At 35.0% G+C, this 16,631-nt stretch overlaps 2 protein-coding genes across 4 annotated transcripts; one reads left to right on the top strand and one right to left on the bottom strand.

The window, feature by feature from the left end:
* Positions 1-379: 379 nt before the first annotated feature.
* LOC114714503 (RNA cytidine acetyltransferase 1) lies at positions 380-11,891 on the bottom strand. 3 transcript variants are annotated; one of them, XM_028899241.1, is made up of 27 exons: positions 11,759-11,891; positions 11,364-11,502; positions 11,089-11,180; positions 10,815-10,986; positions 10,607-10,729; positions 9,945-10,118; positions 8,558-8,668; positions 8,314-8,447; positions 7,913-8,006; positions 7,082-7,180; positions 6,830-6,966; positions 6,533-6,630; positions 6,186-6,309; positions 5,999-6,086; positions 5,827-5,926; positions 5,537-5,589; positions 4,447-4,623; positions 4,303-4,340; positions 4,084-4,177; positions 3,732-3,911; positions 3,525-3,633; positions 3,361-3,430; positions 2,758-2,902; positions 1,913-2,041; positions 1,540-1,665; positions 1,135-1,200; positions 380-1,040 (listed from the first exon to the last, which is right to left on the bottom strand). In XM_028899241.1, exons 2-27 carry the CDS (start codon positions 11,466-11,468, stop codon positions 789-791), a joined length of 3,090 nt encoding a protein of 1,029 aa, XP_028755074.1. In that variant the 5' UTR covers positions 11,469-11,502; positions 11,759-11,891; the 3' UTR covers positions 380-788. The 3 variants fall into 3 exon arrangements, with proteins under 3 accessions (XP_028755074.1, XP_028755075.1, XP_028755076.1); XM_028899242.1 differs by having other exon boundaries at positions 11,364-11,474; XM_028899243.1 differs by having other exon boundaries at positions 11,364-11,471.
* A 1,814-nt stretch (positions 11,892-13,705) lies between these two features.
* On the top strand, positions 13,706-16,215 carry LOC114714511 (glucan endo-1,3-beta-glucosidase 8-like). The gene is made up of 2 exons (XM_028899252.1): positions 13,706-14,061; positions 15,102-16,215. Exons 1-2 carry the CDS (start codon positions 13,706-13,708, stop codon positions 16,213-16,215), a joined length of 1,470 nt encoding a protein of 489 aa, XP_028755085.1.
* The last annotated feature ends 416 nt before the right edge of the window (positions 16,216-16,631 follow it).

Genomic DNA, 16,631 nt, shown 5'->3' with positions numbered 1-16,631 from the left:
AGTTATAATCTTATAATTAAGTGGGGCCATTTGCCGAATAATGTAGATATCAGACGATCCATAGATTCGAAGAATTGCTCTAAGCTCAGAACGAGCGGCTCAATTAGAAGGCTAATATCAAAATGAGACGCTCGGAATTGGGAATAACCCGCGGGTAAAGCAACAATACTTGTCCTCTTAGTAGACACGAAGCTGATAATGTCATTGATGATCATATCTCGTGTACTTAAACAAATGTGACGAGGAAGGTTATTGGAATATGATTTATCTTATATGAGCAATAATAGCAATATGGGGCAACATGTCGGCTTCAAATCCTTTTCATTTGTAGGCTTTCAACAACGTTTATAGCGACGGTAGTCATAACAATAGTCTCGCAGACCACTATAGATATATGAATTAACTTAAGCTCAACACTAGTTTTGCAGTCACGTGCCGATTGCTAAAAGAAATACAATACAAAAAAAAAAAAAAAATCAAAATTTGGATCTCTGAGGGGTCGCATCAAAATTTCAATACCAACTACGCCTTAATATTGGTCAATTTCCCAGTACAACGAACAAAAAGACACAAGACATCAGCTCTTGAAATAAACAAATGATTCCTCTCTACCCTGAAGACCAAAACGGGCAAATCCAATCCATTATCTGATGCCTCCTGGTATCATTTTCCTCCGTTTTTGCAGGGAAAGTATCAAAAATTATCAGTGAGATCTATATTTGGATCAAAAAGTTCGGTGTTCCGTGCCATTAATCCTGTAATCATATGGTTTTGGCTCCATCTCATATTCAAGTTCTTTTTCTTTTGCTAGATTTGTCATGCCTATCTTTACTCCGTCTCTTGTCACTCTTATGACTCCCCTTTTCCTTTTCAGGCTTTATGTCACTCCTGCTGGATTTTACACTAATTAGCCCACCTGTGGGTAATTTTCCATCATTATTTTGCAAAGCATTCTCAAGATCAGCTTCCTCGTCTGCAATAGCATAACGTTGGAGTAATTCAGGAGTGAAGATTGCTTCTGATTTTGACTTCATGTCGTCCTATAAAAGTAATCATGCAAAGTTAGAGCTACTTGGAAACAAAGATGGGTGTTAAAATCTTAGACTGGGAGAAAAAGAGTGTGAAGGAATCTACCTCGACTTGTTTAGCTGCATTGTTAAGATCTTCGTCGACAGAAACACTATGGGGTTCCATGACAATCTAAGGACAAAGATAAAAAAAAATCTTCCGTTAAAAAGAGAGGTGCAAATAAGTATAAATGCACATGGACATGAAACGGGGATCAAGACAACTGTAGAAACAAGTACAAATGCAGGGAAGGCACTCATCAAAACCTTGCCACCTGTGCCAGCTAAAAGCATCATCCCATGTAAAGTCATGCTATATATGTTTTTTCCCCCTTAAATAGAAGTCTTGCTATAGTTGTATCAACAACAATAGTAGACATTATTCCTTTAAATAAAATCAGCTACATAGATCACACGATATTATTATGCTCCATACCAAATGCTATAGTATACCCACTATCAGTTAACTTACTTCTTTCAGTCGTGGCAACGTTGACTCGACCTCCTTGGATTCAAGGCCGTGTAGATATTTGTACAACTTCTTCATAACTTTTATGAAGAGAGACAATATTTGTTGTCTTTCCAACTTCGTTTGTGCCTGTAAGAGAACACAATTTTATCTTTAAATGTTTGATTAGTAGATGAAACTGCTTTAATATCACTCGAGACTATGAATTTCTAACACAGACCAAATCAAGCAATGAGTTACAGAGTGACTCATTTACTCCAACTATATAGCTGTAAGTCATGGTAACTGACCAAAACTTCAGACTCAGGAAAATCTAGAACTCTTCTAGATCATATCTGGCAGTAGGATTCAGAAATCAGTAGGTTGAGAAACACACCTCAATGTACGAAATGTTCTGATTCTGTAGACCAATGCAGAGTAACACAGAAGCCTGAACATATGACAATGTGACCGGAAGCTTTTCTTGGAAGTAGAGATGTGCAAGGATAGGAACAAAATCTAAGATCTGTAAGAGGAAGATGAGATTACACTTGGAGCCATTTCATATCGCATAACAAAATCAGATATTCAGATTTATGCCATAATAAGGACCTTAAATTGAGAGTCATTACAACCTCAGCAGTATTTTACGGGTGCATTACATTTGCGTTAACATTGAGGCCTCCACTGTGAATCAGTTCAAGAACCAACTGGAATTGCAAGTGGAATCCCAACACCCCCCCCCCCCCAAAAAAAAAAAAATCCCAATACAATTTTTACATATTGAAGCAAAATCAAGTAGAAAAAAAGAATCAGTCAACTGGCCTTGAACCAAACAAATCTTTCATGTAAGCTACAATTTTTGGTACAAGGCTGGTGCTTTTTATAAGTTACTCGTTGTACTTAATTTAATTCACTTTTTTCATTTTCACCCCCAAATTAATTACGTCTCTCTCATCTATTTTCCCCGCTCATTCTCCCTCCCTCTCATCCTCTCCTTTAAATAAGGGCATATTTTGGGGGGAAAAAAGAAAAAGGAAAAAAATTTCTTACACATTTTATGGTTTTAACCAACTTTAATGAACTTTTTAATCTACATAACTCGGTTATTTGTAACTTATACATGGGACCAGAGGGAGCATATGAATAACCATGCTGAACTAAGTTATAGTTTAGCCTGCGTATTTGCTAATGTCAAAAAATTATTAAGCAATGTCAATCATCCACAATTGGAGATCTTACCAGATGAAAGTCAGCAAGATTGTCAACATAAGCCTCTAGACGCTTCATATCATGTGGTGATAAATATTCTCTAACTGGCCCCAAAGACTTTCCAGAGTTTTTCGCAGTTTCTAACTCCATGAAATTGATTTTTGGATCCAAGACACTGAAAAATTACCACTTCCATGAGAAAAACAACACGAGAAGGGAAAACAATCAAACAAACATTGAACCGGGGAACAATTTCAACGTATGATACTAGGATACTAAGACCCGGTAACCCCCACCTTTTGGGAGAAACTCAGGCTACCACTAGAAAGCCAAAACTCGGGTTAAACAGAATAATATCCAAATTGCACTTCTTTAAAAAAAATAAAAATGATCAAATGTCAGTTCATAAAAATCAATACCCAAAAAAAAACCATTTCCTTTCTTCACACAATACACAATACTATTAAAAAACCAGGCCATGAAATGTTAGCCAAGAAAGTGGAAAAAAGATCTTGTCCGTTAATAAATCTGACACAACAAAAATTGTACCAGGATGTGACAGTTCAGGTACTATAAAGCATCAACGTCCATGTTAAATTCAAGCACTGAATAATCAAATATGTAAATTCTAACCTCATAGCAAGCTTGTATTCCATTTCACGGAAAGTGGAAGCCAGAAGTCTAGCAAATCTTTGTCTAAAATCTACAAATTATTAAGACTTAAGAGAATCATCAGTAAAAACAGAACGCATCACAAATATTGAATACACCATAAAATCAAAGTAAAGTGAACCCACCTTGGTAAAACGGACCAAAAAAGCCCCATTGATCGGATCCATCAGCATCAATTTCATCATTGTTCAAAGGTTTTAGGATCATACATGTATGCTCACCAGTCACGGTATTCTATTCAGTTGGGGAAAAATATCAGTCAGTCAGTTTAAGAATAAATATGCAGTACCATAGTCCATTGTTGAAGAAGAAATGAATAAATTAATCTTAACTGGAATCTGGCCAATGTAGAAGGGAGCAAATTTATGCTTCCTCCAAAAGCGAAAAAGGTCTAAAGTTAGCCCAAAGGAGACACCAATATAATGGAGTTTCTCTGGGCGTCGTTCACGTAGATGTACAAGCAGATGTGGAAGATCTGTTCTAGGTCTTATATTTTCTTCAAGCAGAGAAACCTGTAATCATATTAGCATCAGGAAAAGCAAATTGAAAAAACATGTAATTTAAAGATAAAAGGTTGAACCTCAAATTACCTAGCGATATAAATACATAAGAGCATTATACTTAACTCTTCAGAAATATATCAAGTAATCCAAAACTATCCAGAAAATAACTATTGTAACAGACCTTCTCAGCAGCTTCCGTAACTCTGACTCGGGGAGCCTCCACTGCATCTTCAACATCCATCTCAGAGATAGGAGTAAGTTGTCCTTCATAATAACTGCAGACAATACTAGATGTCAATGCTTTGAGTCCACTTCATACTTATAAAGAGAAGGTGTTGCAAATATCATCAAACTGGAGGATCCTACTGCACTGGAAGCAAAGAAACAGCCATGCCCTCACCGTATTAAAAGCTCGACTGCTTGTGAACCATATCCAAGCTGCAATAAATGAAAATGTGTAAGAGTTAGAGGATGAGGATAAAATACAATGGAAGAATTTGGTTAAACAGGACAATTAGCTAGATTGCCATAATACAAAAATTACCCTCATAGCACTTGGGTGGGTAGCAATGCGCACAATGCGAACCCCAGAAAGCGAGGGAAAAACTGTGTCTCGAAATTGCTCACAGAATTTCCAAGGTATTTGGTCTCCAAAAGGTTGATGGCCATCACTCAAACTTCTGATTGCTGACTGACGAGATATCTGCCCTTCAAGGCAGACCTGTCACAAAAAGGGGAAAAGGATAATAAGCATAAGCATAAGCATAAAGACAACCAATCATGGACATAAAGTTAACACCAAGCAAAACTATAACAAGCAAAGGAAATTCCACGTGCTGACACCACTTAAGTACTTTATAAGTTCATGCAATTATCAGTTTTGTGAGGAAAGATAAAGTGCAGGGACATAGCTTGCAGATAATAAGAATACAGCAGTTGCACAAATCTTGTCTAGATAATTGATAAGCACCCTTCGCCAAGGATGAATCAAATGCTTCTAGCATTTTAAATAATGGATACATTCTAGTCCTCACATAAATACTGCATCATTAATCCAGCATCACAGAAATGAAATGTCATGTAATGGTTATGTTTGTTCTGCTACATTTAAAAACTAACGCTGCATTTATTTTCTGCTAGCATAACAAGGTAATGAGTAAAACTAACAGTGAAAATTTGTTAGCAAATAACTTAAGGTAGAAACTCCGAATGATTGCATTTTTATGCTTGGTAAACCTTGGACTTCGGTCGTCCAAGTAATTTGGATTTTGGAGTAGCTTCTTCTCGTCAAGTTCGGAGATTTGAGCAAGAGCAAGAATGGACTTAGAGAGAAATGATCTGAATGGACTTCATGAGGAACAAGACAGTGTTTATGGCCTCTTTAGGCTTTTGCAAACCATTCTTTTCAAGTGAAATACGAAAAGAGATAGAAGATCTATTATGTACTAATGTTTCTATTATTTGTCACTATCAAGATTATCTTGTCCTCTTCTTTATTCCTTCTCTCCTCTTAATTAAATTTCTTTTGTACGTTAAAAAAATGAAAAGACAAGAAGGAGAACATAAGATTGAATATGTTAGATTTTGTCAGAACAGAGACAGTAAACCAAGCAAAAAGAGCCAAAGATGCAAACCTGGATGACGCACAAGATATCAGGAAGTTGATTCCTTGCCTCATCAACAGGACCTATTATACAAATCCGTTAGAAGTCCAGCACAACTGCACAAGTCATGCATATATAAACAGAGAAACTAAAGCAATGATAGTTAGGAGTAAAGTTGGGAATGTGGAAAATGCTAGTGTCCCCAAGAACTATGGTGAAATAAATTTCCATTTTCTACCCCTCCGTATTACAGACACCAGTTTTCAATTCTACCAATAATAGTCCAAGAAAGACTAACGTGAACCTAAAATCCAGTATACCAAGGAGAACAAATAAGTGGTGTGCTGGAGCATCAGCCATCAGTTGCAGATCATTTGGAGAATTCTTGTAATGAGAGGCAACATATAAGGCCATCATTCGCTGCAAGATGCAAATACTTTTTAGTGCATCATATAAATAATAAGCTTACAAACATCAATGGTATTGCTTTACCTGCAGAAACAATTCACTATCTCTATGATAGGAGAAAAGGGTATCCCGATTAACATAGTATAGGTCACATTCACTGGGAGGAGGTAATCTGAACACAGAAAAAAGAGCCTAAAGTGAGAATTTAAAAAAAAAAAAAAAAAAGTTATCTTCTTACAAAGGCACCATGGGGGGAAAAGCTTGGGATAACCTGCTAAGATTAGGGATAGAATTTGCAACATCTAGGCAAAGCAAAGCATTGAGCCAACTTTCAATTTGATCCCCAGAACCATATCTGATTGATTCACTAAGTTCTATCTTCTTCAACAGACGACCTGAACGAAAGCATTCAAAATTTAATACAAATCTCAAACATTATATAAACACATCTACACAGGGACCTCAAAAGAGCTGCATGCTATGGTCAACTGAATCATCGAAATCCAAAAGTCCTTAGTGTCACAATAATCCACTTTGATTGTCTTTCCTTCTTGAACAGCACATGACATGCATATTGCTTATATAAATTGACTTCTAAAAAGCCAAGAGCATAAGTACCAGAAGCAGGGCCTTCTGCATTCTTAGATAACGCATGACTTTGCTCTTCCAATTGCTGCACAAGTTTTAGCGATAACGAGCGTCCTGTACCTTCATAACTTTCCATGGGTTTGTTTTAAAAAAAGGGGGGGGGGGGAGAAGCTTGTCAGTAATTAAACCACATCAAGAGCAAATTATAAAACTATTGAGACACATCAAACTTTATTTTTAAAAGGCAAGAAAAATTAACAATTAACAATTCAAAAAAATAGACAAAATATTTGTTAACGACTTTAAGAATTGAGCAAAGGCATATACCCATTCACAGTAGATGACAGAAAGACCAAATATGGACCAAGCAAAGACTTCACAACAGGCAGTGGAATAGCAGCTGCTTCATCAACAACCAACAGCTCAACTTGAGAAAGCTTTGCATGCTCATGTGGAAGTATGTACTGCAAGAAATTAAGGAAATACTTTTTCAAGTGCCCTCAATAGAACAAGAAGTTTCTTATTAACACATCAAAGGCTTTTTATGTATTCATGTAGGAATGTTAGAAATGAGTTTACCTGGATTGTCTGTCTATGCTGCTTGTAAATATTGATCCTTACAGTAGCTTTCTTAAACTCTGGATTTGTACTTTTCACCACATCATAATCAAGATGTTCCTGTTCACATAATAATTAGTACTTACAACGTACTCCACTCAATAGACAAACAGAGAACAGAATGAAAATGGTGTGGAAACTTGAAGGCTTAACTAGTATTCTCATTGATATATACAGAAAACAGAGGAGTGCAAGAGAGAATGGGAGACAAAACCGACATATATGGAAAAGATTATGCAGCTACTTTAGAGAATCAATTCGAATACTATAAAGAGCTTTCAGAAATATTAAGTGAAAGAAGGCTTCATCAAGACTTCATTCAAATATGAATGAAACCTTCAGTCAGTATCTGATTGATGAAGACGTACAGCAAACACCAATAAGATGAGATTAGTTTAGTAGATTTATTTACCGAAGACATGGGGCATTATCATAGCAAAATATCACATTAGATACGCTAAGGATGTGGATATCAAACGTAATCTTCAAATTAGATCCCCATGTATAAAATGAAATATAATAGGTTTATATGAGATGTCCCTGCTGCTCACATTTTCCCCAAAACGAGAGGGAAAAAAAGTAGAGGAAGCTAAACTACAACACTGGCAATAAGCCATGATTTTTCAATTGACTAAACCATATGCTTAAAGAGATTACCAAAAGCATTACCAACAACTCCCACCCGTTAAAAAAACAAACTGCCCATTTCCCCTTCCCAGAACATTTGCAACTAAAAGCATCTAGTGATGAAGCAACAATGAAAATAATTCGATGATGGGAAAGAATGAGTACCTTATATTCAAGTGCTTGAAAACCTTTGCAAACAAATTCAAATAAAGTTTTCAAGTTCTCAGGGCTGGGTGCAGTCACAAAGATATTTGAATAACTACACAGAAAAAATATACAGAATCAAATAAGAAATACTATTACAGAGAAGAGGGAAGAAGTACAACCATGGGGAATGATGAGATATCCTTCAAATAAAAATTAAAAAAAAAGGAAAAAGAAAGCAGAATAGATAGCATAAGAGACTCAAGCTAGTTTATCTCTGCAGATCACATAGATTCCCTCAAAACATCATTGATAATTTTCATATGATATCCAAACATGATTAGGGAGCTATCAGATATATCTTAAATGGATATATATATATATATATATTTGCACATCTGAAAGCATATAAAGCACATTACCCCACAGCAATAGCTCCAGCAATTGCTAAACCAAGGGCGGCTGATTTCCCACGGCCACGAGCAGCCAACAAGGCAACAGTACTACGAAGTGTCTTATCTAAAATTGCATCCAGAAAAGTGATGACTGCCTTTCCCTATTCAGTTAACCAGGAAAAAAAAAACTCAGCACGCACATCTAGTGCATAGAGGGCTCAGATTGATCAGCCACAGGAGAACATGAAATCTGTGGTAGACAAAATCCTACCTGATCCAGTGTGCAGCATTTCCTAATCAATGGACCAACTGGGAAATCTTCATTTAGTTGTTCTTTCAGGTTTTTTAGATCCTGTTCTGATTCTGAGAGTCCCTCAGAGTCCTACAACATAAGACACAGAATAAGAAGTATCTACCACCAGCTTCGCATCCTTAGCTGCATAAAAGGGGTAAGGGAGAAGAAACAAAATCCAATACATCTCTGGATGACAATTTTTGATAATATGTTCAACAAACAATGTAATACTAATGAACTACAATCAGTTAGATTGGCATTTCTTCAAATACGAAGATGAATTATCTGAAAAGTAAATAAAAACATATATGCAAAGCTGTGCTGAAAATAGACACAGAAATATAACAATAGGTCCATGAATAAGGGTGTTTGGTTTCTAAATGGTAAAAGCACATTTGCCAAACTGACTTTTAAAACAGAAAAAGTAGATTCTACTTGCATTTCCAAACTGACTTTTCCATGGCTTTTAGATTTTGTGGATGGGCTTTCAAAAAATAAAAAGTTTTTCCACCCAAACAATCTTTCAGAGAACTTACATTCTGGGGGTGTTGGATGTAGTATCCAAACCCCCTCCCCCCGGAATATGCATCTAAGACGAACAATGAGAGGTTGTGTATACAATTTAGAACTTGAGGCAAATAACAAAGGCAAGTACAAGTAGGGAGATATAGAAGGAAAAGGGAAGGAGAGGATGCTAGATAGACAAGAGCATCTATAATCCCTTAACCCTAATTATTGACGGCTTTATATAGAGCCCAAAAGAAAAGTTAATTCAAAATAAAAAGATAGCTAGTAAAAGGATCACATAAGCATAGCAAAGAGATAATTGAAGCCTAACAAAAAGATAATTCAATTCAAAATAGAACCAATTAAATAATTGAAGACTTCTATGTTCATCCTCAGTTCCTAATTATCATATAATTACCATTATCTCCTCTAATGTTCTGTTTCCATTCTTCATATGTATAACAATGAAAGACCAAGTGTGAAAATTAGGCTGCATCCATATCTTAGCATTCAAAGTCATTTAATGTTGTAGAAAGCACAACAAAAGAAGCATCTTCCCATTATGCACCTGAGGGAGGAAAGAGAACTATTCACATCGTATATTTTTTAAAAGACTAACCAAGATAATCATACATTTAACTAAGAATCCAACCTACCAAAAAAAAAGAAAAAGAAGAAGAAGAAGAAATATCTTATATCTCTTGTACTTCTCAATAACTTACAGATAAAAGTAACAAAAAGGCCTTTCCAAATACATATACTGATAAACATCAGAATGACATCAACAACAATAACCCTGGCCACCCACCCCAACTCTCAAGAAAAAGGAAAAGGGAAAAGAATGCAATAACTTTACCTCCTTAGAGGGAACAGGGGTAATAGACTTCATGTGGGATGAAATTGGTAATATGTTCAGTTCATCATCCATGACCACACATGCCTTGCACGAAGCAAGTGACAGTAAGAAGCGTTCATTAAAGCGCCCAGCAGCCTCAGAGTGGGATTCAGTTCGAAATCGATCATGAACATCCTACAGTGAGTAAAACACATGCAAGTTGCTCTTAACAGGACTTTAAACATAAGAATAATAAGATAAGTAATAGTTTTTTAATAGAAGTGCATGTCGGAAAAAATAATATTGATAAATTTCTTGTTTTAAAGAAGCGGAATGGGGCATCAGAGGATAAGGGCAATGAAACATTCCCAAAACATCATCAACAGAAAATTAGTGTTTCTTCGCTATTCTAAAATAAACTTCCATCAACATGAATATGAGAGGAAAGGCTAATATTTGATGCTCAAGAGTCAAGACAGTAAGCCTATGAACACACCAATCTATAGTGGATCTTACAAACTTCATGGCATGAAGAAAAGAGGGGGGAAATCACATGGAACCAAATTCCTGCTTATAGCTACTCAAAGACCAAATGTGAACAAATAAAAGAAGATTCTACACTTAACCACATGAAATTTAAAAACTGATGAAAAATAATAATTATGATGAATATATGATCATACCATCACCATGGTGTACAAGCTGGTTAAAGAGGATAGAGAACGAAGTAGCAGCACAATCAACCCACCTCCCTCCACTGTCTCTATTGTTCTTGCAAGGAGATTGGGTGTCAAAGCCTCAAAATCCTGTAAGGAAAGAAAATGTTAAACTTGTTTTGATACAGAGGGGTGAAGCAGAAAAATAACTACCAAGAACGAGAGAGCAAGTTACCTGAAGTATACACATTCCAAACGTATTACCAAGAATTCTTTCTGAATCCTTATATAAACAATAAGTTAATCCACCACTTTCTACAAACAGTGAAAATGGATCAACTTTCTCAGGATCCAGTAGACCCCTCTGCATCAACTTTTTGATCTGCTTTGCACGTTTTTTCTTATGGCTACATTCATAATCATCTTAATCAAGTTACTGCAAGTTCTTTTTAAAGAATCATAAAAACAAAATAACATGGCATTGACTCGTTGATAATTGTATAATGAACCTGCTAAGTTCAAGTTTGTCCTTGTAACACCACAAAACAGTTGGCCTGGATTTGATCTGGGCCTTGCTAAGCATGTAATGGAGATTTACAATCTGCACAAGGTGGAGGCAACTTTAAAAACTCACGTTGTATTAATACCCTTTTGCTTCACTTCAAATCAAATTTTACAGCTTTGGTCTGATTCTTAGGAACAAATTATCCAAAAAAAAGGAAAAATAATTATCATGTTTGTTTGTGAGTCTCAGTAAATGATATAGTGTCAGAGAGGAAGAGACCTGGTCCCGAGACTTGTCACCAATGATGACAAACATGGAACGATGCCTTGTTTTGACACCATTTTCAACGAGAGTCCTGATTCGTTCATCTACTTTCTTCCTCATTTTCTGCTGCAATCAAGTGTTTGTATGTTAGCACCTGACAAACAAATTAATTCGTCAACTTTCAACTCCTCCATTTCAAATCAATCCATTATTAATTATCCGCATAACATTAAATACTAATACCATTAAAACAGTTAACAGCATAAAAGATAGTGGGGAACGGAATCAAAGCAGACTCCATTGGCCACTAAAAATGATTAAGTCATGGCATTGACGGAGAGGTTTTCACAAAGTGACAGAGCAAAATGTAAAAAGGGATTTTTAATGAGGAAACGGACTCGGACACTTACCTGAATGAAAAAGTCGGCGGCTGCAGGAGCAGGCGCAGGACGACGGCTGGAGGAGCAGCAACGAGCGGAGGCCAGGCAGAGCCGAAAACTGGGAGGAGAAGAAGAGCGGGTGAAAATATAGAAGGCTTTTAGTAAAAGCGGGCTGAGCGGCGCACTTAAATATGAGACTAGCGTGGTCGCGAGACAGGATGAGAGAAAACATACGAGCAACCATGCCCCCGTCTCATTTAAGTTGTTCTTTTATTTTTCTTTCTTTTTTTTTTCCAGTAAATTGTTCTTTTCATACTTCATATTAATGTTCAATAAGATATAATTATGAATTTTTAATATATAATCATAATTATATATAATCATCAATGTTGAACAAATACAACTATAAATCCATAAGATCACGTAATTAAACCCATCAACATAAATCCACTTCCTAATTTTTTTGTTCTGATTTTAAATGTAATCCCCTTATTTTGTTTCCTGAAATTGTCATGAATTACAAATCTCAATCAGAAACTAATGGGAAAAAATATAGTCAAAATTTGCCTGTATTTCCTGAAATTTAAATTTTCAGATTAAAACTCTTAGTAAATTTGAAGTAATATATTAAATGTAACAATAACATGCGATTAATACGTGGCATTAATCCTATGTGTCAAAGCTAACTCAACAAAATCGGTCAACTGACAGTCAAAATTAACTTACTAACGGTGGGCTGATATTATTACGTTTTTAACACTCCTGGGACAACATTGCTTTTAAAAAAACTTTCAGGAACTACAACTCTTAATTGATAACTTCTGAGACGACATTGGACATTATCCTCTATATCTCTATATATATATATATATATCAATGTAAACATAAAGTAAATACTAAAAAATTAAGAAAAACGAAAGAAATTATATTCCACTAAAAAATATTATAACAAAGGGACATATCCCTACCAAAATTATTCCATAGTAAAATAGGCCAATTTAGAAGTGAAATTTTCTATCTAATCTTAGTAATTAGTATATTAATATGTTAAAGAAGCTTTATTCCCCATAAAATATAAAAAAAAACATTATTACGATTTCTATATATTATGATTTATTATAGATTTTATTGATTATGTCGAAATTTTCATCGAAAACAAGTTTTTTGACTTACACACAAGTATTAGCCTGTAGAGGTAATAAAAAGAATGACCACCCCTTTTGCATATAAAAATATATATATATCTAGACATCCTTTTTAACTACATTAATATTACATGCATTTTTTATTTTTACAACTCACATAAATTTATTCTAAAATAAAAATAAATTACAAAAACTTTTTTGAATTGTTTAAAATGGTCTATTTTCAAAATTTTCTAGATATTGTATAACCTTTCTTTAATATATACAATAAATTATAAAAGATTCTGAGTTTTCCTAAAATTATATAATTTTTATTTCCATTAACAGTTGTGTCGATTTTTAAAAATAATTTATAAATTTTGATCCTCTCTTATAAATATCATTTACACTAGGTGTTTCATTCTGATTTTCCCTTTATAATAGGGAATGGGTGAGAATTTTGCGGGCTAAAGTATACATTAAACACTTGTCAAATTAAAGTTGACAACTTTTTTCCTTCCTTCTAAAAAAGTGCACAAACCTATTAATAACAAATGAATTAACGCTGCTCACTGTAGTCTCCTATATGCTTTATTAAGACAGTTTTGAAACTAATAAACCTCAATAATCTCAAGACGTGTCCAAAAACCCACGATTCTCTCCGATATTGCCTACTCACATATAAATACATATATCACCATTTTCAGTTATTAGTTTGACCCAGAAAAAAAAAAAAAGAGCCCTCCACGTAGACATCACTAACCAAAACTCAAAGTAATCATCATCATCATCATCGATCTAATCTAGCTAGCTAGCTGGGGAATTAATAATCATCGATCATCCTGTTCTTGATATGCGTAGCCTGTGTTTTCTGCTAATTATTGTTGTTGTTATTATATTGGCACAATATTGCCAATGTGGAGAATCATCATCGATGGCAGGCCTGGGTGTGAACTGGGGGGCTCTGGCTTCTCATCCATTGGAGCCAGGAATTGTGGTTCAGTTGTTGAAGGATAATGAGATAGAGAAGGTGAAGCTGTTTGATGCAGATTCCTGGACTGTGAGTGCACTTTCTGGGACGGACATAGATGTCATTGTTGGAATTCCCAATGATCAGTTGCATGAAATTGCTCGTAGTAGCAAACATGCTGAACATTGGGTCAAAGAAAATGTCACCAAGCATCTTCATGATGGCGGGGTCAATATCAGGTATGGATTATATTATTTTTTATATATACCATTTTCCATGCTTTAATTATATATATATTTACTCTCTATTCGGAAAAGTCATCCAAATCTTATATCATGAAAATTATATTATTTATCAATGTGAATGTTGATGACTTGATATCCATATCAACATGACCAGTTTTCCGCATGTCCTTTTTCAATTTTCTTAGAAAAATCGTCTCGAGTAGCAGGTTCGGCTATAAATTTCGTAATAAAAATATGTCTCTAAAATGGCCACTTTATAATTTTTTTTAAAAAAATTTATACAACTAAAGTTGGTGTAATACAACCCAGGTAATGAAAAATTTTGTAAGACGTTAGTTTTATAGAGTGATTGGAAAAATATTGACACAGATTGATACCATTTTTCAAAGCCCCACTGAAATTAGAATAGACAATGAAATTATTGAACAAATTCTTTTTGTATGTGACGACATTGATATTGTGGTCGTTAAGGATATAACAAATATTAAGGCACGTTAATAACTCAATGTAATTAAAATTAGCCTTAGACAGGAAATAAAGAAATAATAGATGTAAAAGATTATACTACTTCCAGTCCTAATTATAAGAGTTAATTGATTAATTTGAGAGATTAAGAAAATAAGTTAAGTTAATTATTTGTAATAAATAAGTATTGTCTTTCTTAAAATAGCCTTGCTAATCAAGTTTATTGGCTAGAACTACCATTATTAAATGGATTATCTTGAAAAAATGCATAAATATGATAGACAAAGTGGATTGGGGTCTTATAATTAGGACCGAAATAAAACTCAAACGAAGTCTTATATTAAGGACCGGTGATAGTATTACAATTTCATCCATAAAAAAATTTGGATTTTCTCTTCCTACATATATAACACATTTGATTGATTTCATTATTAATGGCAGGCACACACGTAGATTGATCTAAACCATATAATCCAAACATACATACATGCATGCATACATATATAGATATATCACTCTCTAAATATATACAAAAATATGTTTAACTTATAATTCTTTGGTCATTTCAGATACGTAGCTGTTGGGAATGAAGCTTTCCTCACAAGTTACAATGGAAGCTACGTGACGCTGACATATCCAGCAATGGTGAATATTCAGAACGCTTTAGAGAAGGCTGGCCACGCAGACACAGTGAAGGTAACTACACCCATGAACGCCGATGTTTACCAATCTTCTTCCAACAAGCCGTCGGACGGACAATTCCGCGACGACATCTCCGACGAGATGAAAAAGATAGTGAGTTTCCTCAACGACAACAAATCACCCTTCATGGTCAACATATACCCTTTCCTTAGTCTCTACCAAGTCGCAGGTTTCCCTGATAACTTCGCCTACTTCGACGATAATGCCCAACCAATCAGCGACAACAACGTTCAATACACAAACGTGTTCGACGCAAACTTCGACACTCTTATTTACGCACTGAAAAAAGTAGGGTTTCCAAACTTAAGCATCCAAGTAGGTGAAGTAGGGTGGCCAACAGATGGGGATGTAACTGGAAATGCAAACCCTAGCAACGCACAGAGATTCTACAAAGGGCTTCTGAAGAAGATGGCGGATAAAACAGGAACCCCACTTCATCCTGGGCCTATAGAAATGTACTTATTCTCACTTTTTGACGAAGATTTGAAGAGTATAGCACCGGGGAACTTCGAGCGTCACTGGGGAATTTTCCGGTACGACGGAAGACCCAAGTTTCGAATAGATTTTTCAGGTGAAGGGGAAGATCAATGGCCTGAGGGAGCAAAAGGGGTGAAGTATCAAGAACGACAATGGTGTGTGGTGAGTAGTAATGTGGGGGACGAAACTGCATTGGAAGATACATTAGGGTATGCTTGTGAAAACTCAGATTGTACTAGTTTAGGGGTGAATTGTTCGTGTATGAATTTGGACCTGAAAGGGAAAGCGTCGTATGCTTTTAACCAGTTTTTTCAAGCCAGAGATCAGGACGCTGAAGCTTGTGATTTTAAAGGAATGGCCACTATTGTGAAACAAGATCCATCACAAGGGACTTGTTTGTTCCCTATAGAAATAGTGAGTAGTGCTGGAGTGATGATTCAACCAGTGAAGCATTTTGGAGGCATTTTAGTTTGCTTCTTAGTCATGTTGGTTACATTGGCCTGACGATGAAGATATATATATATATACACACACACACACACTCCTCCAGTCATTAATATAATACCTATTTAATTAATTAGATTAAAAAAGTTGGATAAGTTAGTTAATTATAAGAAATATGACATGTTTTTTCTAAGATACCATAATCATCTTTTTTAATATTCTACAGAGTTAATTTAGAGAAAATTGATAAATATGATAAATAAATTTTATATTTAGGATTAAAATCAACTCAACAATTAGGTTTTACGTTAAGGATTGGAAAAGTACATGTGCATATATATTGCCTAGTTTTTGGGATAATTTTTAATATTATATACAATACATAATTCCCGTACAGGATTATTATTGTTCATGGATACTATGAAAATGAATTATTTGTTGACTTCTTCCAAGTTACTAATAAGGAATTTTGAATG

Source organism: Neltuma alba, unplaced genomic scaffold (genome assembly GCF_004799145.2).
Source record: "Neltuma alba isolate B1F8T4 unplaced genomic scaffold, ASM479914v2 tig00011509_pilon, whole genome shotgun sequence".
Classification (NCBI taxonomy): domain Eukaryota; kingdom Viridiplantae; phylum Streptophyta; class Magnoliopsida; order Fabales; family Fabaceae; genus Neltuma; species Neltuma alba.
Note: the sequence above shows the minus strand (reverse complement) of the source record. Positions and strands in the feature narration are given on the sequence as shown.